Source organism: Scleropages formosus, chromosome 1, assembly GCF_900964775.1.
Source record: "Scleropages formosus chromosome 1, fSclFor1.1, whole genome shotgun sequence".
NCBI lineage: Eukaryota > Metazoa > Chordata > Actinopteri > Osteoglossiformes > Osteoglossidae > Scleropages > Scleropages formosus.
Window position 1 is genome coordinate 35,767,671 of NC_041806.1, and position 24,436 is coordinate 35,792,106.

Sequence of the window (24,436 nt, forward strand, 5' to 3'; positions counted from 1 at the left end):
CAGTGCATATATACTTTCTTGCTTTATTTCAGTTTGAATCAAGCATTGGAGCCTATTTGTGCGACACTGCCATATCGATACAGAACAAACTTGATCCAATGACATTAATTGTACAGTGTTGCTTATATAAAAATCTAAAAGCATAAGAAAAATGTATGTTTTTCCTTATCAATTCAAAACTGGAAATGACCATGAAATGATGAATTGGACCTGAGATTAAGTCAAACTGCGACTTTCAAATCCCAAGTATGGGCTGCGTAAAACCGCATCCACATTAACGGTTACGAATTTTTCAAAACAGGACATTTTTCAGTTTGTTTATTTTTCTTTTTCTACAATCTACGCTGTGTGGGAAACACTTTTACAGCTGCTCTACCTTTTCGGTCACAACTGCTTACTATAGTATATAAAAACGAGGGAAATGAATGCCGATAGAATCGGTCAGCAATCAGGTTTGAACAGCCGTTTAAAGAAGCAAAGTATTTTTCAGCAGTGTAAAAGTTAGTTTTATTTATTTTAGTTATAGTTTTATTATTTTATTTTTTGTTCACAACTAACAACATTTTTTTCTGACTTTTTATTACATCTACATCTGTTTTTTTAAAAACATGTAGCAACTACCACATAAATGGACGGAGGACTCTTTAATTGCTAATGAATAAAAGTGATGTCGCGATATTTTACTAGCATGTCTCCTGCCCCTGCTGTGTTTGTTGCAATGAGTAGTCAGTGTATTGTTTCTTTTTGAAAGCGCAAAAACGACACATCACTATTGACCCTTGGAGCCACCGTACTTTGTCTTCTGGAGGATCCGCCCACTCTGCTTCATCCATGAGAACTACCAATCCCACAGAGAGGCAATGCTTCTAACAGCCGATCCTGGATCGGTATCATTATTTACCACAATGTTTCATATTTATTTGCTTTGGCCATGAGTAAAGGTTCCCTAAATCGGTTGTTAAAGGTGTACAGTCTCCGAAAGCATAATAAATAACATCAAAACTACCCCATCTAACGCCAACTGACAAACTCGTGCAGGAAATTTTGTAACTTTTCCTACCTAAGTTCATCTACAGGAGGTCACACTGGATCAGCTGTGAAGGTTGCTAGATGTGGCCAAGGCAAGAATGTAAAGAGCTCTTGGAAGTTTGCAAAGATTCTGTAGTGTTGCTATCATTTTCCAAAGCCTAGGACTTTGAAATACAGCAGGCTACGGTACATCGAGTTTCAGCCCCACTATTGTTTTGGAAAACACTTTACCCAGAGAACTTAAAATGCTGAGTTAAAAAAATGTCAAACTCAAGAAAATGAGACCAACAGTAACAAAGAATTACAGAGACTAAATGTAATGAAACATGTCCCCAGAAACCTTAAGGAAAGTAGTGACATAAACAGGTGTGAAAGTTAATCTTTTTCAGGCACCGATGGCTGCAATAGAAACAAAAATCACTGTCAGGAAGCTCTGCTGTGACAGTAAGGATGGCAGTCCTGGAATGAGCCGAGATCAGTGACATCCTCCAGTGGAGCAAGGAGACCTTCACGTGTGACCAGTGCATGGCTGCAGCCATTTGATTCAGTGAAGTCCTTCATAATCCACACGGAATAGACGCATGACATGAAGGTGATACTAAAGTACAGCTGCCTCTTGTGCCCCCAGCTGCTCTCCAGCAACCACAGTGTATGTATGTACTGGATGACAAATAGCATCAACGAGAGGCATGTAGCCTACAAGGTCTGTGACAAATTGCTCGAGCTTCCCAAAGACATTAAAGGCCGCACAAGGAAGATCTGTGTGGTTGAAAGCCCCCAAGAGTGTGCTCACTTAGTGACAAGTTAATTGGGACAGAATGCAGACTCTTCACACACATCTTGAAACACACTGGAGAACTGTGAAAAGACTTATAAGTGTAAAAACAGTGGGGCTTGCCTTGCACAGAAATCATACTTTATCACCCACATTAGGTGAGAAATTTGGAACACATTTTTTTACAACATAAATAACAGCAATATTAATAATATTGGAGTACATCCAGCTTAAGTGTGGGAGACCGAGGGAAAGGTTTTATTATCCATATTTAAATAACAAAGACGAAACGACCGCAAATAATTAAAAATCATCCTCAGTGAGGAGCCACCTGCAACTCCTCTCACTGGAGCTTCATTAGAAAGTATAATTGGCCAGAACTGAGCATGACTAGGCTGAAGGTCCCATGCTAGAGGGCCCTGGTCATGCTGGCTACCTGCCACATAATTTCAATACATTTATGCAATGTACATGTTGGGTTCTGGAAACAAAATCTGTAACGTTTAGTTTCACTCTCAATATCTGTAATAGCTTTTGTCAGTATATGTCAAATAAATAATGTTGCACAAATCTTATGCAGACTTTATGTTAGTACTCAAAGCCAAGTATTGTTTCTAAATCAATTTGAATTTTTTTTTCAGGTCAAAGGTGAATCTGGTCATGTCTTCGTATTTTTCAGCATTTGTTGTTTATTGACAGAATTTGGGGGGTGCGGTGGCGGAGTGGGTTGGCCTGGGTCCTGCTCTCTGGTGGGTCTGGGGTTTGAGTCCCGCTTGGGGTGCCTTGTAACAGATGGGTGTCCTGTCCTGGGTGTGTCCCCTCCCCCTCCAGCCCTACACCCCATGTTGCCAGGCTAGGCTCTGGCTCCCTGCGACCCCGAATGGGACAAGCGGTTCAGAAAATGTGTGTGTGTGTGTGTGACAGAATTTGACTTTATTCTTCTTCAGTTTCTTCCCCTTGTTTGTCTTATGGGTAGAAGTCACATGGCAGTGGAAGTGAGCCCTATCTTGTGGGAGAACAGTATTCCCACTTGCAAAGACTACAGTGATTTTTCAGCCTCTGTGGCAATTTTGACTGAATACAAAGAAAAAAGTGAAACTGATGAGAAGACACTATTGCTTAATATAAACAAAGCAAAAAATATCAAGAAGCAAGATGTGCTACCTAGAGAAGACAACAGTGCTGGTCAAGGAAGAGAGACTGCTGATGCAGAAGATCAGAGAAAACATCAACAAACAGTAGACAACTGTGCTGGAAAAAACTGAGATTGAGTCTGCAGAGAATGCTAGGAATAATATCAAAGAGGGGCCAGAGGACAAGGGGGAGCAGTTCACACTGGAGGAGATGGACTTAGGAGAACATCAAACAATATCTGAATGTTTCAGAAAGGATGCCAGCTGTAACGATCAGGGTGAGAGCAGTGTTGGCACAGCAGAAGGCCTGGCTCCAAACTCCCTGGACTAGCTTACCAGAGGAACTGGGGCAGGAAGAGGTTGGTGGGAAAATGGCACATGAAGATACAGGTCAGAAAATTGAAAAAGGACGCTACCTTATTAGATGTGACTGTTACAGTGAGCAGTTCCACACACACAGAACTTTGTCTCCATTATTATCAGGGGCCACTCCATGCCATGCTGGAGAACTTCTACAAGTGTGAGCTGTGCAGGAAGGCCTTTGGCAACGTGAACACAATGTGCAACCATCAGGGCTCCGTTCACACAGATGACTCCAGGTTCTCCATTAGCATCTGCACGGGCACGTTTAAGAGGCAGAAAGACGTCTGCACCCACCACACCTGCATGCATGAGGGGAGGGTGAAGAGGCCATTCTGCTTGGTCTATAGGAAGATCCTTAACTCTCCAACAGCCCTGGTGTTCCACATGAGCACCCACACCAGGGAGAAGCTGTATCAGTGCACCGTGTGCAACAACCACTTCGTGAAGTCATCACAGCTGAAAGTCACCATCAGGCAAGTGTTCCACTATATAGGTCTGAAAATAATTAAGGCTTTACTGTCCTTGGCAGAGGACAAAGACACCTGTTTTATTATAGCAGCTAAACTAATGGATGTGCTTCTGCACTCATTTCAGTGGCCAAACAGGGGAGAAACCATTTATTTGTGAAGCTGGCTTTGCTGACTCAGGAAAAATATCTCATTGCAAGACAGGTCAGCGTAATGGACAAGTCCATACATCTATGTTCATAATGTACTCTGATACTCATCGTACTGAAAAAAATGCTCCAAATAGAGTCTTGTTAGATAAGCCCTTTTATATACTAGCATGTCCCTGTAGGAGTTACTTTCAATATAACAGAAATAAAAGTTAAATAGTAGTTCAATATAAAGGGTACAGTGTTGCAGTGGGGGAGAGGGTGCGGTGGCGCAGTGGGTTGGACCGCAGTCCTGCTCTCCGGTGGGTCTGGGGTTCACGTCCCGCTTGGGGTGCCTTGCGGCGGACTGGCGTCCCGTCCTGGGTGTGTCCCCTTCCCCCTCTGGCCTTACGCCCTGTGTTGCCGGGTAGGCTCCGGTTCCCCGTGACCCCGTAAAGGACGAGCGGTTCTGAAAATGTGTGTGTGTGTGTGTTGCAGTGGGTTTGACTGGGTCCTGCTCTCTGGCAGGTCTGGGGTTCAAGTCCCACTTGGGGTGCTTTGTGATGGACTGGTGTCCTGTCCTGGGTGAGTTCCCTGCTCCTCTGGCCTTACACCCTGCGCTGCCGAGTTAGGCTCTGGTTTGCCGCGACCCAGCTTGGGACAAGCGGTTTCAGTCAATGTGTGAGTTTAATATAAAATCTTGTTTCTTACCATTTCTAATTGTTTTCAATTTTTATTTTTTTCTTACTTTCATCAAGGTCAATGGCTTTTCAAAGGTGATATGTGTGAGAAGAACTTTGCTTCCAAGGAGTATCTAAAGCAGCACAAGATATGTGACTTGAGAGGAAAACCTTTCAAGTCATAAATTTGTGGAAAAGCTTTCGGACATCGGACATCTTATTTTCAACACTACAGAGTACACTCAGGTCAGCTGCCAATAGCTTCCAGCATTGGAAAAAAGGTTCAGATTGTCTCGCCTGTTCTTTCTGTTTCCATAAACCTCAGTTCAGGAGTCTAGGAGAGAACAGAATAAATTAAACTGATTGCTTTTCTTCAGACACTCTCTCCTCTTTCTGTGAGCAATGTGGGAAGTAACTCACAGAACATGGTGCACTATGGATACACCAAAGAACACACACAGGGGAAAAACCCTTCAAGGGCAAAGGTTGTGATAAAACCCTCACAGACATGTCCACTCTAAGAATACATGTCATGTGGCAGTAAGGAAAGCCATTACTGACAGGATGGACAATTAGCCAGAAAGCTGGCTTTATTAAATACCTTCTGTTTTTGTCAGTTAAAACGTTTCTAAGTTCATGACAAAGAAGTTCAGTGGAGGACCTCTGTGACTGACCTCGTGAAGAAGAAAGGAGCACAACTGGTCTAAGATGGAGACTTTTTGACCTGAGAGTATGGCTGACGGCCGCTGGAGGACATCCTGCAGGTCACGAGAGAGACCAAGGAACACAAATGCAGACATTTTTTTACATTCATGTCCAGTATTTGTGGCAAAATAAAACTATTGTGTGGGAACCGCTTTCAGGAATGAACACAACACTTCACCCATTAGAGCCTTATTTTATTTCGACATGTTCTCTTTTAAAACATTTTTATTGTCTTCAGCCAAATGTGTCTCTAAATACTGTACATCACTACTGTATCTCCTCTTAAACTGAAATGAAAATTGGCCAAACATTGTGGAAGACATTGAAAAAATGAAAAGACTGAAAGTAAGTGGTGTAGGAATTTTATTTACTTGCTATCTTGTGTGCTGGTTTATAAGATCTGTGTACTGTGTATGTAGCTATACTAGTTCATACCCCAAAATGCGGTTTTCACCTTTTTGTTAATTTCAGACAAAACTACTATTATATTAAGACAGAGATGGGAATATTAAGTTTTAACATTTAAATATTAAATTTCTGGTAAAATAATAGCCTGGCTTCTCAAAACTATGATGTTGCAGCAAATGTCATACAGCTACCAGTAAAAACGTACTGAAAACATATAAGAAAGTCGTTTCAAGTCATTTAGGCACATTCGAGGAAGAATTTCTTACTAAACACATAATTATAAAAGTGTGTTCGCACTGCGTTCGGCGCCGCAGTTTGAAATGGCGCCGGAACTCGGCTTTCCTGCACCCCCACTCAACATGGCGGCAGGCCACGCGCCGAGGAGTTCTGGGTGCGAGTTTTACAGGAAATACTTTGTGCGCCTGGGAAGCCTGTATTTGTGAAGGCTGCCATTTTACCGATCTTACGGTAAGGAACCGAAGCGGCCACTCCGCGTAGCGCTCGTGCATCGTTTCCTACTCGGTCTCCCGTGGCGTAAAGACGACGTGCTTTCGTGGTTCAGAACCTGTGCGAACCGGTCCCTACATGTGTTGGCCGTTTCTGTTTGGCTGCTACGACTAGTCTCTGTTTTTTATTAAAACAAAAACATTGCGACATTGGGTTGCTAACTGATAAGCTTTTTAAACAAAAGTTTCCTAAGCCAGTCTTTTTAGTGCGCTAGTAGCGGGGAAGTATGTTCAGGCAAAGCCGTTTTTTTAGCGTCGTCCATTATTCTATAATTTATGTATAATTTAGCATACAGCAGATAAGATGCCATGCCATGGCATGGCCAACTTGACTGTATTCGGCTAGGTTGTGTTACAGTTTAATATACTAGTAGCGAAAGTAACCTCGCTGTAATCATGTTCAGGTAAAGGCGCAGGTTTGTAGCTGCGCTAAACATCCCAACCAACATGCAGTGTTTTTTCTCCGTCAATCATATATAGAAAAATGTGGTGTTTCTGCTGTGTCTTACTACATTATTATTGGTTCATGGGGTATCCTGCAGTAGCTAACGTACTTAGTTAACAGTAACTGCTTAGCTGAATTGATATGAGTTGAGTAGAGACAGACTGACTGCACTGTCACATTATGCTGCAGTGACACTGGGGGGGATCACTTCCCTTCAGTTTTTCCCATCCTAGGTTAAGGTAAATACTGACTGTAGTAGCATATTAAGAATTAAGCAACTGCGCATGTGAGAGGTGCAAAAATGTACATGTCCGTAAACATTTGATGCTACATGGGTTTCCTGTTCCCCAACAGCCCAGCCATGAGTGACTCTGCAGTGGAGCTCTCCTCGGAGCTCTACCATGGCCATTTGCTGCGGCAGATGCATCACTTTAGGGAGATGGGCAGCCTCTGTGATATCACCATCCAGGTTCATTTCCAAGGGGAACTGAAGGAATTTAAAGCTCACCAAGTGGTGCTTGCTGCCTCCAGTGGTTACTTTAGGAAGCTTTTACTAGAAAAAGACCAACCTGTCAAATTATTCTTGGACACTGTTCCATCTACTGACTTTGCTAGTTTTTTGGAGTTTGTCTATACTGCAAGGTTAAAATTTGAGAAAGTCAGGACTTGGAATATACTGGAAGTAGCCAAGATGCTTGAATGCCAGGACCTCATTGAGGCTTGTGTCAAGCTGACTGAGTCTGAGGTCCCTGAAGGAGACAACGGCGGTGTAACAAAGACTGATATCTTATCACAGGATATGGAGTCCAATCAAAACTCTCAGACTAATAAACCTGAAGACATTCAGTTAGAAGGAGATGGTTCACAAAACATGCCCATCAAGTCACCAAATGTGATCGAGAAGTCACTTTCTCCAGATAGGGCAGGGAAGAAAAAAGAAATTAACAGTGAAGTGCAAACCAGGAGACTGAGCAACAGACTGGCAGGTCGTAAAGTATTTGTGGACATTCCTAAAAGAAAGCGAATCACGAAGGTGAAAGACATACAAAAAACATGTCAAACTTCGCCGACCACGGATGCTTTGGGACAAATGCAGAATGAAGAACTGCACCAGTCTGAGGTTGGGTCAAAATGGGATCCAGAGAGGGGAGATGTGTCAGAAAAAAAGACAACGGAGGATTCGGTAGACACAACAGACACGGATGACCAAGAGGCATCGGAAGAAGACCCTAATGACCTGGATTTCCAGAACAATGAAGAGGAGGAGGAGGACAGCACACGATCCCCTTCTAAGGGAAGGAAAAAGAAGAGAATTGGACAGTTCAAGTGTGATGAATGCCTTCGTTCATTCCATTATGAGAAGAGCTACCTAAAGCACATCAAGGTGAGTCATGGAGTCCTGTCTGAGGTGGTCTACCGCTGCAACGTTTGCCAGCATACCTTCGCCAACCGCTGCAACCTGAAGATTCATGAGCGCCATGTCCACAGTGAAGAGCGGCAGTTCTCCTGTGAGGTTTGTAGCAAGGCTTTCAAGCGCAAGAAGGATGTGAAAAGGCACACTCTACAGGTGCATGAAGGGGGTTCCGATCGGCACTTTTGCCAGGTCTGTGGGAAGGCTCTCAGCTCCAAGACAGCCCTCATTCTGCATGAAAGGACACACACAGGCGACCGGCCATATGAGTGCACTGATTGTGGAGCCAAGTTCTCTCAAAGCTCTGCGCTCAAGACACACCGCAGGTACGGCACAGTAACACTGTTCTGGGTGGTCATAGCACTGTTCCCCCTTTGCTGATTCCTGGTGTTAGGATAGAGTAGGTATAAATTTGTATGATGTAAGATGTTGTTTCTGTACCTAGAAGTGGATACAAACATGGAGGATGAGTCTGTCCAAGTACTTTGTCCTAAACAAAAGAAGTAGAGTGAAACATCACGTCTGCAAATAATGAGATACTGAATTTGTCACATGAAATTTCATGTTTGATAGGACTCACACGGGTGAGAAGCCTTTCTCTTGTGATCAGTGTGATGCTCGATTCACACAGAACCACATGTTGGCGTACCACAAGCGATGTCATACGGGTAAGTAGTCTGTGGAATTGTAAGAAATCGATGGGTTGATGTATCTTCAGCATTATTACCATAACTAGGTTGGAAACTTTGATATGATTCATTATTTGCAAAATAATGTTTTTTTGAAGTTCAGCTCTTTTTGTTGATGTACTGTAGCCATTTGACTCTTTTTTACTAAATCTAACTAGGAGAGAAACCATACATGTGTGAGAGCTGCGGGAAAAGTTTTGCATCAAAGGAATACTTAAAGCATCATGCAAGAACCCACTCCGGATTCAAGCCATACAAATGTCAGATCTGTGATAGGGCGTTTGCGCAAAGGAACTCGCTCCATCAACACATGAAAACACATACAGGTAAACAACTGAACACACGTTCTCTCTCTACCGAAGGCAGGCCTTTAATTGTAGTAAACCTTTGTAATTATTCAAAGGCGTTGTGAGAATCCCAGACACTTAAATTGTGCTGTGTTTCTCCAGGTGAGCGACCATATAACTGCAATGAATGTGGGAAGCAGTTCACACAGCTGAACGCCTTGCAACGTCACCACCGCATCCACACGGGAGAGAAGCCCTACATGTGTGTGCTGTGCAACCGCACCTTCACAGACAAGTCCACAATCCGGAGGCACACCATGGTGGGAATCCCACTCTTGTAGCACTGGAACATAAGGTGTACGCAATTTCCAGTAGCAGCCGTAGGACTGTAATAGGGCCATTTTTTTTTTATCTGATCACTTGCAGTCCCTTGAAAACAAACTTGCTCTGTTCACATATTTCTAAGTGCAAGGCAAGATGTTATGTACAAGACATATTTTATGCATTTTTATACATTTTTTAATGATGTTTCTGTAAGAATTTCCTACAATGTTTTTACTTCCGTTAGACATTTTGAACTGATTTCATTGTATTTCTTAGATGAATCTTAATACTTTGAAACTGTGAATGAACAATGATAGCAATGCCTTTTCAGTAATAGAAGGTTTGGTTTAACCCACAGACACATGACAAGGACACTCCGTGGAGGAACTACATCGTGGTTCTTAAAGGGAATATGGAAAGTGGCAGTAAGAGAATGAAACAAGGCCATGCAGCTGAGAAGAATGAGAAGAGTGTGGCTCAGGGTTCTGCTAACACTGAGGAACGGAGTCCCGAGAAGGGCCCGGTCGAGGAGACCGCGACTGTGAAGGCTGAGCCCATAAACGTTTCGGGGGATTGGAGCACTACAGGTCACAGTGCCATTGCCCTTGTCAGCCACGCTGCGCTGGGCAGCTTCACCGTCATTCAGACGGAGGTTCATGGGCCTCAGCTTGAACCAGTGGTGAATGCCGACCCCATGTCGCACCCTGTTACTGTTTCCATTCCCCTTCCTGTGTCCCTTTCTGTGCCTGTGTCTGCCCCGCCCCTCAGCGTCCCCGTTTCGGTACCCCTGTCCGTGTGCACGCCTGTCCCTACTGAAATGTGTGTCACAGTGCAGTCATCAGAGCTGGAGTTGGAACCGGAGGCGGAGTTGGAGTTGGAGCAGGTGCCTGAGCCGGTGGCAGAGCCACAGTCCGAATCGGGGCCAGAGCCTGTGCTGGAGCCATACCAGACCTCAAGCATGGATACTGTGAGCATTCCGGCTGTGGACAGCCATCTTGGGGCAACTGAGGACATTTCCGTTGAGAACATGAGTGTGGAAATGGAAGTTTCTTCTGAAAATGTGACTGATGCTACAGTGTAGGATAAGAAACCTGCATAGTTCTGTAGACATTCCATTTATTGTACAAAAATTACACTTGTCAAGTTCACCTTGAGAATATTGTATGAAATGAGGGAAAACACTTGTCTGAAATGTTGTGCCTACTGAATTTTGTGTGTTCACTATCTATACAGAATTTAGCTGTGACAACAAACAAATTTACATCCTCCATAAAACATTAATGACAAGAACTTGGTGATGATACAGCTTTGTTTTCTGTCTCATTGTCTCTATTTTGGTTTTTTTGGTTGTTTAATTTGTTCCAATTTTTATTAATTTTGTCCTTGGCAGTCACTTGTCAAAATGCAGCATTTTATAGATGGTGTAAAAGCATTTTTTTGTGATGAATCTTTAGAATTTAACCATTAACCTGTCCTAAAATATTTTCTTCCATTAGTATTTTCCCTAGTGTAATATAGTTCTGTTTACTCTGTTCCAGTGACACATGAATTAGATGAGCTTCATACATCATACATACACGTACTACTCTGTATATCCATGGACAGGAGATGCAGGGGCATTTTTATTAGTGTCATCTCTTTACATATAGCTGTATCAATATATTTACTTTTCATTGAAATTTGGTAGTTACATGAAGTACTGATGACTTGATGGTAGGTTTACTTGGAATTTTACAGTACACTGACACTTGTAAATAGGCTGCCATAAGCATTATTGTTTTCAGTCAAGGTAAAGAATGTGTCAGTCCCAGGTATTTTTAAGGAGCCTATTTAATTAGTGTGTTTAACTGAAGGGAGAGGAATGGAGGAAAGACCTAAAGTGTTGAGTGTATGTTTTCTAACCAACCACTTCAGTATTGTCTAAGAATTCACTTCTCCTTCAATGAGGAACATTGTGTTCTTATCAAAACATTTAACTGCCATATAATTACAAAGCAGGGTATGTGTTTGGATTAGAAATATAATTGAGTACAGCTGAAAATTCTGTTAAAGCTCCATGCTGAGCAAAGGTAGACAGCTGTGTATTGTTTGGGTTTTCATTGCTGAGCAGTGTTGTATGAATATGTGCCTTTCAATATTGATGTTTGTGTAGGATTACTAAGATTATACCTAATCTCTTTATGCCTTGATGACGACTGATAACTGGATGAAAAAATTACAGTAGTAACAGGTGAGCAAACACAGTATTGATGACAGTTTCTATGTTCACAAAATAGAACCAAAACAAACTGAGAGACCTATTTTTATTACTGTACATTAGCACAAACTGACATACAATAATACATGAAGAGACAGTTCCTCAAGCGGAAAGAATCTTGATATACCGGTCGATTTGTCTCTTGTTGGTTTCTCAAAACCTTGTTACATGTCACAATACTAAACACGCAAACTTACATTACACATTATGACATGCTGTATGCTTGAGCCTGGGACGGGGCACCAGGGAAAACTCTAGAACAAGTATATATTCACGACACAGACATTGCACATTAAGACATAATACACACAGCTTGATGATAAGTGTCAACAACGTATGCAATTGGACGCACTCTATCAACCGTGCAAAAATTAACATTTAAAATAGTCCAACAAGTTAGCATAAGCATTATGTTAATATAAAATAAATTAGATCAACATATATTTTGACAACAGTCAAGGTGAAGAACTAAGAGCCCAGCTATAACCTCTTCAAGTTAGTTCAAGAAACTGAATGTAAACCATAACTTCTTTGCTACTGGGCAACATGAATCTGACATAGTGGGGATGTCACTGTTATTTAGTCTCAACATACCTATGCACATTTCGGTGGTACTCAGTATTGTGCTTTAAAAATGTATTTCTTTGACGATTTGCCCAAATTATGCATTTCTCTTTAATGAAAAATGCCATCCGCTCCACTTTCTGCTTTTATTGTTTATCCCTTTGGTTATACATTTGTCTAAAAGACAAATATGGAATTCAGTTTAGGTGAAAAGGAGAATGAGAACTTACTTTGTTGCTCTCACGACCTTCAACGTGCAGACAGGACATTCTACATTCAGGTGTTTCTGTACTGTATTTTACAACCAGGTAGGAAATAAGTTACCCAAGGGAGAAGACTGAAAGACATCAGGTAAAATGATGTCAGTTAAATTATTTAAAATATACTATTTTCCACTCCATCTATTAAGTAATTACAAATATACACTAAGACTTTCACTGGTAATATATAAGTGATTAACATTTGAAAACAAAATCCATCACCTATTTAACTGTGCAGAATGCCCTTGGATCCTTAATACAATATAAACAAGACACCGTGCTTAAAATTCCTCCAAAAAGGTCATACACTGCAGCTGCATCCTCAGGGTAGAAGTGACAGTATGAGAAATATGACCTTGACTTGATTTGACAGAGTTATGGCTGTAACAGTAAGGAAAGACAAATTAAAACTGCAATCTGTGCTGAGAACCTGAACAAGCACATTTGGACACAAACGATATAGAATGGTGTGAGTGGCAGGCCATAGCGTCCCTCTTTTCATTTAAGATCCCCAGCATCACCCTGGATAGTTTTCTTGATGCGCAAAAGCATGGTGGTCAGCCACTGGTCCAGGCGAGAGATGGAGTCAAACTCTTTGACCTAATGAGCAAATGAGAAACCCACTGCATGACCACAGTGCACATTAGCGCAAGAATTTACTTCAGAAGGCTATAAACAGGGTGATTCTTACTGCTTCAGTGAAAGCTTCACTGTTTTGCTCTTCATGGGCTTCCAGGAGTTTCTGTAAAAACAATGTCTGGGTTCAGCGTGTGTGACTCGGACAGCTTGGACAATGACACAAAATCCTGTCTAGCTTAATGGAAAATAAAATGTTCAGAACAAAAAAAAACATTGAAGTAATGATCTGGAAAAAAAAAGAAATTAATCAATAGGGCCTAGTTATTAATGCAGTCCATTATCTGAACTTTGTCTGAAATAAGTTATTGGAAAAAACAGTTGTTTCACACCAACCTATAAGATGAGCTACTCTCTCATTTAGCAATGTTGTAAGTTTTTTTTTTTTTTTTTTTTATTTGAAATAACCACTCAGTTATTATGCAAAATGTTAGTGCTTGGTCATTCACATATCAGAAGTTACAGATTACAGATTTGTAAGCTTGGACAATAGGTGAAGGGGACCAAGTGGAAAAAAAAAGCACCAAGGAATTCACAACTGGGTGCAACTGTCAGCCTTCAAATCATTCTTGTGACTTACATACCTTCAACAACTTGCATTCTCTTGAGTCTGAAAATGCTGGAAACATTTCTTCATACTTTTCTACAGCAAGCTAAAAACAAGTGAGAATTCTCAATTATGTGTATTGAAATGTTCTACACTCTGATCTGTGTGTATGGAAAATACCCCAATTTACAGAAGCACATCAAAATAAATTTAGAAACAATAAATTATGATCCATCATATATAACAGATTTTGCAGAATGTTCTTTTCATAAACAACACAAATGACAAATACAACAGAGTTGTATTATAAAAGACAAACCAGAGAAAACAGAAATACAGGTCTTTCTAAATCAAAACCTGACTCTTTAGACATTTACATTTACTCATTTAGCACACTTTTCTCCAAAGTGACGTAGATCTCAGACAAAAAAATACAGAGAGGGCATTACATCAACAGAGGGAGACATTTGGATGCAGACATACTGTAGAGTACAGTCAATTTGCCACATTCCACCGTATGAACCAGGGCAAATTAGACAAAACACATGTACCAACCTTTGCATTTAATTCATCAACAATAAAGTGGCATAGTGCAGCCTTGAAGAAGTATTCCTTTGCACTGTATTTCAGTAAAGGGTTATCCATAGTGTTGGTTCCAACCTAGAGAAAAACAGGCCTATTAAGTCAGTGTAAAAATTTTCAGCTTTTCCATAATCATGGTTTCCTAGAAACTTGTTAGAATGAACCAACCTGCTCATAGATCTCTATGGCCTTCTGGTACTGCTCCAGCTGGGCGCTATATGAAGCAACCTTCAGCAGACACTTGTTTGCAGAGCTTTCGCAGTTAAAGGAATATGTACCTCAGTCCAGCCAATACAACCCATCTTTGTTTCCACCACAACTTTAGTTCCACTCACAATATTTACACTTATAATCTATCAAGTTTGTACTGTTTCATTGTCTGAAACGTATGGAAAAAGACATTAAGGGCATTACACAGATTTACTGAAAAAAATATGTCTTACCTGTTTGATTCCTCTCCCTTGTAGTAGTCAGCTGCCTGCTCATAGTGTGCAATTGCCTGAAAACACATATCCAGAAACCTTTTTGCTTATACAATTTACAGAGTATGAAAACATAAATAATGACTGGATGCACCATCTACTGAAGACCACTGCTTGATGTACAAAATCAGTGCACACTATAGTAATTTGACAGGTAGAAGTACCTTAAAAATGAAGGAAAACTGAAAAGACACACATAAAAATCTCATGTATTTGTGCCCAACATACCTTTTCAATATCCACCAGCTCAGACTCATATACCTCAGCAATTGTGATATGGTGCTTGGCAGCAATAGTAAACCTTCCCTATGGAGAGAAAGCAGTATTACAAAGACGAAACTTAATATCTTCCACCTCAGCATAAAGAATCATCTTAAAGTGTAGAAACATGTTTTCAGCCACACTCACGTATTGTATATTTACTGTCGAGTAGAATGACTATGGATAAACGACAAACACTGATCCGAAGAGGGAAATTACGACTGTTGATTGGAAATTGCCCAAAATGGTTCAGCTTCTAAAGATCTTACCATATCTGTGTATATATCGATGGCTGCATTTAAGCAGTTGATAGCCTCTATTGAGTGCGTGAAGGAAAAGGAAGAGAAGTTAAATACTGAAAAGGATTTTGGACAGAATATACAGAAAGGAGTCGTGTCAGTAGTTTTAAGCAACACAGAAATATGAAGTATGACAAATATACTGGCTCCTTCAGTTACAAATTTTCAAAGAGAGACTCTTTTTTTTTCCAGACTTCACTAGCATTTCTTTCACTTATCCATTTTCTAAATTTTTGTTTTGTAGGTGAGTGAATGTAACATGTGGTCATCTGCCAAGCCAAGAGATGGAAGTAGAGAGGATCCAAGCAGAAAAGGAGCTTGGACTTCCTAACTCAACTCTAGTGTGACATACTGCACTCAACACTGTTGTACCAAACACACCTTTGAGAGCTTCCAGTACTCTAATGACAAATTGTTTTATATTGAGAGCACAAAACACCTCAATGTGTTTTCAACAGACCATTATATAAGGTCTGTATCAGATCAGACAATATCCGATCGGATCATCAAGCTCCAGTAAATAAGAGCCCCATTTCCTTACAACTGACACTACTGTTCTTCTGGCTTTCAAATCCTGCAATTAAACATTTTATCATCCCAATTTTTTTTTTAGGAAAGCAGACAGTGACTGTGTTTTATTTTTCACACATAGCTATAACAAAGACCTTAATTTCCCAGATATGTGTTAATGGAAATACACATTAATAAAAACAAAGCAAACAAACACAACAAATAGCTCTTATTATTGCTGCTGACTTAACAGCCGACTTTGAAACACAGAAAGCCACGACTATTACACATTGCCCCAATTCACTGACTAACAGCTCTGGTATTTTTAAACCCTCCACAGAATACACACCTAGTAAGAGTAAAAATTTGGCTGCTGAAATTCAAGTCTGTGATAAGTTAACCGTGTATGTGAGATTCACCAAACAATACAGAGCAGCAAATTAAATTTTTGATCATTTTAAAATGTAACAAAAATTAGCAATAGGTCTTGCAGAATTTCCTAAATAAGTAAACATCTGGAAATTCTGAGATTAAAAAGTCAATTAGGCCCAAATCACACTGAAATACTCTACCACACATGAAACATGATACACTGAAACTGAATGACTCACGAAAGTGCAGCAATAGATCTATACTAATTCTTCATATTTTGCTCGTTTTAGGATTTGTTCTCTCAAAATACTCTTTTATTCCTCCACCCTTTCCACACACACATCCAAATCAGGGACAGCTAGTAGCATAGTGGTTAAAGCTGCTGCCTTTGAACCCAAAGGTCACAGATTTCAGTCTCAGTTAACCACTTACAAATGGGTAAATAGTTGTAGGTAGATTAACACTGTAAGTCACTTTGGAGAAAGTGTCAGCTAAATAAATAAATGGAAATCGACCACATGATAGACAATATTGAGCCGTACCTTTGCAGGGTAGAAACTCAAACCACCCCAAACCCAGAAGTTACCATATCTCTCCAAACCTCACCTTGGGGATCAGCCTTCTTATAGGCATTACCAGCGTCAACAAAGCTGGTGGCAGAGTCATGCTTGTTCTGCAGCTGCATGTGGAGTTTAGCTGCTTGACAGAAAGCATTCCCTGCAGCTGAAGCAAAACACACACCATACATGCATACTTAAAACTTTTAAAACTTTTTTAACTTGCACATTTCCAGAAAGGGTTTTTCACCAAAGCTATTTTTATATACATGGCTACAAAAGTGCAGCAGCAAGAGATCCTAAACAATGTGTGAAAACAACAAGCTATGACATACCACTCCAGTTCTTGGCCATCTTAAACATGTTGGCTGCCCTGGCATACATCTCACATGCTTCTTCTACTTTATGGTTTCCACTGGGGGGGGAAGGGGGAACAAAACAAAAAAAAAAGAGGATGATTTCAGACTCAGTTGACTAAAAACCCCATAAAAATGAATAGTATTTTCTTGACAGAGGAAATTCCACCTTCCCAATAAAGGTGGAAGTAATTAGAGTCTTCAAGAAGTGGTCCGAGGGAAGTTTTCAGGCAACATATTTTTATTTGAAATAAATTACATTTAACAAGGTCTGAAGTTGGTAACAGATTAATAAAACAGAATCCAATTTCTATAATGACTGAATGAGCAGAATAGCTGATAAATGATGCTCAATCTGACTGCAGCTGCTAACAGATCTAAGCTGTTCCTATCAAGTGAAAATCTTACACAATACCATTTCTAAAGCAGTTATGAATAGCATTCGTGGCTCGGGATGTGTCACTCCCACAATGTCTTTTGCAAGGGCCCCTGCCCACAGTTATTTGCACATGTTACTTAATGCAGCAACAAGGGCATAACCAACACCCAGATATTTTGTTAACCCTCTGAAGCGCAGTCCTGTAAGGTTAGGTGCCTGGGCCCACAGAAATGAGGTGTAATACCTGAGCGCTGCCAAACCCAGAAGTGATTCAGAATGGACCAACTCTTCTGCACTGCAGTCCCTAACAACATTTGCTGACTAACAATTTGCAGTGACCTTGGATGGGGAACAGAAAGCATGCAGAATAATTAAGGGTACATATACCATTAACCAAAATCCACAGACAGGTGAAAAATATGCAGAAACCAGACCAAAGCTAGTCTTAATTTCTGCTTCAATTTCCGCTGTTGCTTGTCTTGACAGATTTAACAATACTAATGTAAGAAATATCTTAATATGAAAAAGTAATGTTAATTTCAAAATAAATAATGCACTAATGGGGATGCGGTGGTGGAGTGGGTTTGGCCAGGTCCCGCTTTCTGGCGGGTCTGGGGTTCGAGTCCCGCTTGGTGTGCCTTGTGATGGAGTGGCATCCCATCCTAGGTGTGTCCCCATCCAGCCTTGCACCCTGTGTTGCCAGGTTAAGCTCCGGTTCACCGCGACCCTAGTTGGGACAATCGGTTTCAGACTCTCTCTGTGTGTGTGTGTGTGTGTGTGTGTGTGTGTGTGTGTGTAAAATGCACTAATATCCTATTTGGATGATTCCCAAGCTGCTGCAGTTGGACTGCTGTACTTTATTTTCAGTGTCACACCTCAAGCAGAAAACTAAGACCTTTTCCTTGTTTTGCATTATATGGATTGAAAAACGACAATGTTATAAATAAAAAAAATGCAACCAATTTTACCAACCAGTCACCTGTTACAAGGAAGCATTCAACGTCACTTATAATTCTATTTTCAAGATTTTTGTGTATATTGCCAGTCATTAACTTTCTTACATATTGCATAATCTACATAAATGATGCATTTTCTACACTTTTAATGCTGTGGTCTTGCTCACCTGAAATGAAGAAAAGTTAACGTTAAAAGGAATCAAAATAAAGTAAAGGTTGTAAAAACAAAATATAGTAAGGGGTACATCGCACAGTTTTTACCTGCTCTTAGAATGCTGCACTGAATAATGCTTTGACTCTTTTTCAACCTAACTGGTCACATTAAAGAATTTTTGAGCATCTGAAACTGGACAGAAAGGCCGTAATATCGAACAGCGGACACACGGGCCTGTCGCCATTTGGAGCAAACCCTGAGCATTCTACATGGGTTTCGAATTCAGCACTCTCTTCTCAAGGGGGTGTGGTGGTGCAGTGGGTTGGTCCTGGTCCTGCTCTTCAGTGGGTTTGGGGTTTGAGTCCTGCTTGGGGTGCCTTGTGATGGACTGGCGTCCCGTCCTGGGTGCATCCCCTCCCCCTCCGGCCTTACGCCCTGTGTTGCCCGGTTAGGCTCTGGCTCCCCGCGACCCCGTGTGGGACAAGCGGTTCGGACAACGACGTGACATGACACTCTCTTCTCAGTCAGTGGATTAAGGACGCACTTCATTTGCAGCGTGCTTCATAACCTTGCTATGTGCTCCAACACCACCGTGACCAACTGCCGGGTGAAAAGCTCCTCCTCTGGCTACTGTTTACATCACAAAACCACTTGTCATCCTGCAGACAGAAATCCACTAGGCAGTTTTGAACAGCTGATTTTGACCAGCCTGCTGACAAACTCAAATGAAGGAAGGAGTTAACTGCCCCTTGCTCCCCTCCCCCACCCATTTGGTGCTGGGAAAAGAAAAAAAAAAAAAAAAAAAAAAAACAGGAGGCACCACAGAAAAGGGAAAAAGGAGAGAGCGAAGTGCTATGGTGTTCCTGAGCCACACCAGCACCCCAGGAGGAGAGCATCACACAGGCATGATCTCATACAGTGGATGGAAACAAGGAATCCCCTGCATTAAACGACCCCCATCACCCCCCACCCCCCCATTGGCAGCAGGTTCAAATCATCTTGGACAAAGCAGGCTAGTTAATGTTAGCCGCCGGTTAAGGCTGCACAGACAACTCGTTTCCTCAGCAGGCAGAATTACACACACGCAGCCAGCAGCACTGTCTGTCCAACCACAATGTTATCGCGCGCTTGCGCTGTAGGCTCCACAGGAGGACGACACCACCGCATTGAAGGACTCTTGTGTGTCACCGCAGCAAATGGTGACCAGCAGCTAACTAGCGCCTCAAGTAATGGTTAATACAAGCCACACACCGCCGACGTGGAAAATGACACTTTCCAACAAGCTGTCACTCCTTCTTTGCGAGTTCGATAAAATAATGGTGACAAGTGAGTGTTAGCGAGCATAATGCTGGGGGAGATGTCAGCTGCGGTTAACACAGACGCCTCTGTTTAGTCGTGACCTCGGTAAACCAGATAGCTAATCCGGTGACGTCCGCGCGCAGAGCCTCGCGGATCGCGCCCCGCACTCGCACGCGCTAGCCCTGCAGCCCCCCTCCCCTCCGTCATGATGCCGGCGGTGCTTCTTCTCGTTCTCCACCACGTCGCGGTCGCCTCACTTCGTCCGCAAAATATGCATCCTTCAAACACATTCAAGCTTTGACTGCACAGACAAATAATGATATATCTGACACTGGCAAAAAAAAAAAAAAAAAAAAAAAAAAAAAAAAAAATCAAGCTCGTGGTATCAGTCTAGGGAAAAAGCTCATCGTTCCCTCAGCCCGCACTAGCTAATCATCTTACCCAAACATTCCTCCCAGGAATGAACCGGACGACTTCACTTTCTTATCTGCTTCAGCCATGAGCTGAATTGCTTCCTTTTCTTTACCGGAATTGTCCATTGTCTATCTTTTTTACCAGCCGTCTTACACTGTAAATACAACTGTGTATTTCTAGCTACAGTATATCTGCATCGGCTTATGGTGATGGAGGATTACAGTCGGTGGTTTTATGTAGCGTAGGTGTACAGCAGTCCGCGAAAGTGCTCATGGGATATGTAGTCTCTCGTTATTTAAAGGGATACTTTAAAACCATGAAACTGCAGCTCTCAAGAATCCAGTAGTTGCTGCTAGAAAATCCCAGGTGATGACTGCTGAATAAGCAAGTGGTCTTTCTGATCTGACACAAGTGCTTAACTCTGTCTACTTAAGGGGCATGCTTGTACTTCAATTTATGAACCCAACTGGGACCAGAAGTCAGCTCGTAACTCAGTATTGCTTGTAAGTCCACCCTTTTAGGCACAGTCACAGAAATTTTAGTAATTCATCTTAATTCTTTAATTTATTCATGGATTAGGTACTGTTAAAAACATCAGATTAAGCTAAAATGAATTGTAAATTTACGATGAAAGGATTTATTTTATTATACTGTGCAGGATCTCAGTGTTCTACTGGAATCACTGCATGTGAAGCAACAGTAGGTTGTCTATTTTAATTTGACTGAAAATACAAATGTGCACAACCTCCTAGTCAAAGTGCTGTGCAGTCTTTCTCCATTAGGTGCAATTGGACAATCAGTCAACAGTAAATTTCACAAAACTGGCCATTAAAAAGCAACCAGTGCATTACATAAACTTGTTTGTCAACATCTGCTTACTTTGCAGTCCAAACAGCATAATAATGACAACATACCTCTACTTATATTTGCGCGGCAGTTCCTGTAAAACTCGTTATACTCATCAAGAACACATTACACTTGTCATCTTCCTCTTGTTACTTTTGACATTTTCTATCCAAAAAACCAATAGTCACTTTTGCTATGAACCATGAGCAGCACACCCCTAACTGTCAGTTTTTATTATCAATTTATTTGATGATTGATGATGATTTAACTGTTCAGTCAAGGCCGACTTTCGGTCACTTTATGGATCATCATTTTCTATGCTCTGCGATCTTTGACCGCTTCTTTCAATTCTTTCATGGGCATGTTCATGTCGGTCTTAATTATGCCCAGCCAGCGTGTTCTTTGACGTCCTCTTCTTCTCATCCCACTGACTATGCCAAGCATTAATGTTGTAATCAATTTATTTAGCTGACACTTATTTTACCATTTATACATCTGGGCAATTGTGAGTACTTCGGTCAAAGGTTTTACAGAAGGACTTGAATGAGGGTAGTTTCAATGAGACAGCAGCACCGACCAGTAGGATACCTGTTGTCCAGCAGACTTGCGCTCTGGATTTCAATGGCCCGTAGTGAAATCTGGAATCAACATGATGAGCAGTACCTTCTTACTGTCATCTGTCATATTTTGTTGATTTGGGTGTTGTTGACTATCAGTCACGGTTTGCCTAGGATAGCGAACATATGAGAGAGAAATTGCCACACAGGTCAGTTTAGTGTGAAAATCAGTACTCAGATTCAGTCTATACCTATGAAACAATGAACAGCTATATTAACTTCTAATTTAGCCCATGTTTTTATCCTAAGGGAATTCCAACTGTTTATCCATTTGTAAAGCAAGTTATTTATACTGGAGCCATTAAGAGTAAGTGGTTGAAGGTAATACTGAAGTACTGCAGCAGGAGGGTTTGAGCCAACAACCTTCAGGGCATAAACCCTCATACATAACCACTATGTTATGGACAATGGAATATAAAATAGATGGACTATCGCATATCATGTATAAACCCCCCTAATTTGAGCAGTGTGTTAATACCAGACTCTTCAGTCCACCAAAGTACACTAATTAGTGTTATGTTAATTGCATGTGCCTTGCAAACTAGAGTGTGATGATCAGTAAAAGTATACAGATACTTTATTTTTTGGTTAATGTAGTTACAAGGGGGCGCAGTGGGTTGGACCGGGTCCTGCTCTCCCGTGGGTCTGGGGTTCAAGTCCCGCTGAGTGTGTCCCCTCCACCTCTGGCCTTACGCCCTATGTTGCCGGGTAGTGTCTGGTTCCCCGCGACCCCGTATGGGACAAGCGGTTTGGAAAATGTGTGTGTAGTTACATTGTGGCAAGTAATTGATTTGGAACTGCAGCATCACAGGGAAATATTATGAAAAATGGTCACTTGTGATAAATATGTGAGTACTAGTTCTGTGAACATATTTGCCCTTTAGTGCAATTTAATGTGGCACAGCAGCAAAACAACTAAGTCAAGGGATGTCTATGTTATTATACTTTTATTGATTGGCACCAAGGGCTAAAATTGATTTTAAAGTTCCAAACAAAATGAGTTATGAACAGCTGTCAAGTCCCAATTATGTTTAAAAACCATTGTAGTTTATAGCAGCGAACCAAAAGCATTCCATTATGAATTCATTAACATGCTCATATTTCAAAGTCTTTGAAGAAAGGTCTTTGTCCTCTACAGATCTACACAGAAGAATTTTTGTATAATATCCATATTGGGTTGGTGACAATAAAGGTAAGTTATTGTACATTGCTTTGGAAAAAAAAGCATCTGCCAAATCATTAAATGTAAAATAATCTATGTACACATACTTTAATGACTGCATAATCACTAGCCATAAGGTGAGAAGTCACTGGCTAAAAGTATATTTTATTCTTAAATTGTACTGCAGCCATAAAAAGATTAGTCACAATACAGCTCACTGAAGGTGCACATTTCAAGACACCTGAAATAAATTCAAAATGTTATTTACATTTCAGTACACTGAAGCACATAGGCCAGCAGAATGGAACGCATAGCTCATCCTATAGCTCACATTTTACTTTTGCGTCTTGAAGATCTGTGGCGGAAAATGGCACGTCTCCAGTTTGTATGAATTCACCTTCTCACAGGCATATAACTTGCAGTGTCTTGGAATGGCACTGGCATTCCAGAACGATTCTCAGATGTACAGTATGCACACATAAGGCATTATGAATTATAGAAGCTTGGGAACAACCACAGTGAATGTTTGCTGGCATACAAAATTGATTCCTGTTTTGAGAGTTAAACATCTGGAGTTGAGGCCAGACTATGCCATTCTGCAAAATGCATTAAAATTTAATCTGTCCCTGACAGTGGTAGTTTTTTTTTTTTTTTTAAAGATTTCAGGAGGCGAGAAGTCAGTTGTATGGCCCAGGGTTTTTTCTCCCTTAAAGTTCTTTCTTTCTCCTGCTTTGCTTTATAACTCTTTTGCTACCATTTTTGAAAATGCATCGTTGTTAATCACTCTGTTAGAAAGGACACTACACAAATGGGGTGAACTGAAATTAAGTTTGTATTTCTTTAGTTTATGCATTTTTACAGGAAAAATTCTGTGAATGGCACCCAGTTCAGCAATAAACCTGAAATATTATAAACAGTGAATACCTCATGACATGCATTGTTGGTCTGTGTACTCTACAGATCATAAAAGTGCAAATGTACATTAAAAGCAAAATTACAATATACAATACATAATTTAATGTCTATCAAATTATGTTTCACCAACACAGCTATGATAGTTTTCTGAATTACTGTATTCAAGCAGAATGCCTAAGTAAAATTAGAGTATTATCCTGATAAATGCTGCACAATATTACCAAAGGTACTACTCTTCAGTCAGTGTTTTTTCTAAAATAAAAAATAAAAAGTCTCCAGTGATACTATTATGATATAGCTACATAATATATTTACAAAAAATGGATTAGACTAATGGCATCTTGTTGCTGAGTAATTTTCATGGCCATTTTCCCCACAAGTGTAACTGCATTTCCATGTTTTGTCAACATCTGCTCTGTGCCAAGGTAAAAATGCTCCAAAGTCAAAACCAGCATGTATGCCAAGTTAAAACATTTTAAAGCAGCATGGCTAATTTTCTTAGAAAGACATCACTTAAGAGGAGATTAACTTTTACACTCAAGACTGTGTCAGTCATTTATAATAATGTCATCAGTTCTTTTTACCTTCTCTAAGTAAGGAATATACCTGTGAAGCATTTCCTAAAACCTAAACACTGGCCAGAGAAAAGTATGTATTTAAG

The 24,436-nt window shown here is 40.8% G+C and overlaps 2 protein-coding genes across 3 annotated transcripts; one reads left to right on the forward strand and one right to left on the reverse strand.

The window, feature by feature from the left end:
- Window positions 1-6,041: 6,041 nt before the first annotated feature.
- gzf1 (GDNF-inducible zinc finger protein 1) lies at window positions 6,042-10,632 on the forward strand. Its single transcript, XM_018743507.2, has 6 exons — window positions 6,042-6,156; window positions 6,994-8,376; window positions 8,624-8,718; window positions 8,898-9,065; window positions 9,189-9,346; window positions 9,709-10,632. Exons 2-6 carry the CDS (start codon window positions 7,001-7,003, stop codon window positions 10,429-10,431), a joined length of 2,520 nt encoding a protein of 839 aa, XP_018599023.2. The 5' UTR covers window positions 6,042-6,156; window positions 6,994-7,000; the 3' UTR covers window positions 10,432-10,632.
- Window positions 10,633-11,641: 1,009 nt separating this feature from the next.
- napbb (N-ethylmaleimide-sensitive factor attachment protein, beta b) lies at window positions 11,642-20,360 on the reverse strand. 2 transcript variants are annotated; one of them, XM_018743945.2, is made up of 11 exons: window positions 20,263-20,360; window positions 17,013-17,092; window positions 16,727-16,843; window positions 15,209-15,255; window positions 14,907-14,984; window positions 14,640-14,695; window positions 14,365-14,449; window positions 14,170-14,274; window positions 13,652-13,720; window positions 13,123-13,173; window positions 11,642-13,031 (listed from the first exon to the last, which is right to left on the reverse strand). In XM_018743945.2, the coding sequence occupies exons 1-11, from the start codon at window positions 20,358-20,360 to the stop codon at window positions 12,930-12,932; spliced, it is 888 nt and encodes a 295-aa protein (XP_018599461.1). In that variant the 3' UTR covers window positions 11,642-12,929. The 2 variants fall into 2 exon arrangements, with proteins under 2 accessions (XP_018599461.1, XP_018599462.1); XM_018743946.2 differs by lacking the exons at window positions 15,209-15,255; window positions 17,013-17,092; window positions 20,263-20,360 and having other exon boundaries at window positions 16,727-16,786.
- Window positions 20,361-24,436: the final 4,076 nt, after the last annotated feature.

Bases quoted from the DNA above. Each gene is read 5' to 3' on its own strand.
- gzf1 (XM_018743507.2), top strand. From the start codon at position 7,001: ATGAGTGACTCTGCAGTGGAGCTCTCCTCGGAGCTCTACCATGGCCAT. The intron at 8,377-8,623 runs GTACGGCACAGT...CATGTTTGATAG, and splicing joins GCGCTCAAGACACACCGCAG to GACTCACACGGGTGAGAAGC. The intron at 8,719-8,897 runs GTAAGTAGTCTG...AAATCTAACTAG, and splicing joins CCACAAGCGATGTCATACGG to GAGAGAAACCATACATGTGT.
- napbb (XM_018743945.2), bottom strand. From the start codon at position 20,360: ATGGACAATTCCGGTAAAGAAAAGGAAGCAATTCAGCTCATGGCTGAA. The intron at 17,093-20,262 runs GTAAGATGATTA...TTCCCCCCCCAG, and splicing joins TTCCTGGGAGGAATGTTTGG to TGGAAACCATAAAGTAGAAG. The intron at 13,032-13,122 runs GTAAGAATCACC...TTTGCTCATTAG, and splicing joins GTGAAGCTTTCACTGAAGCA to GTCAAAGAGTTTGACTCCAT.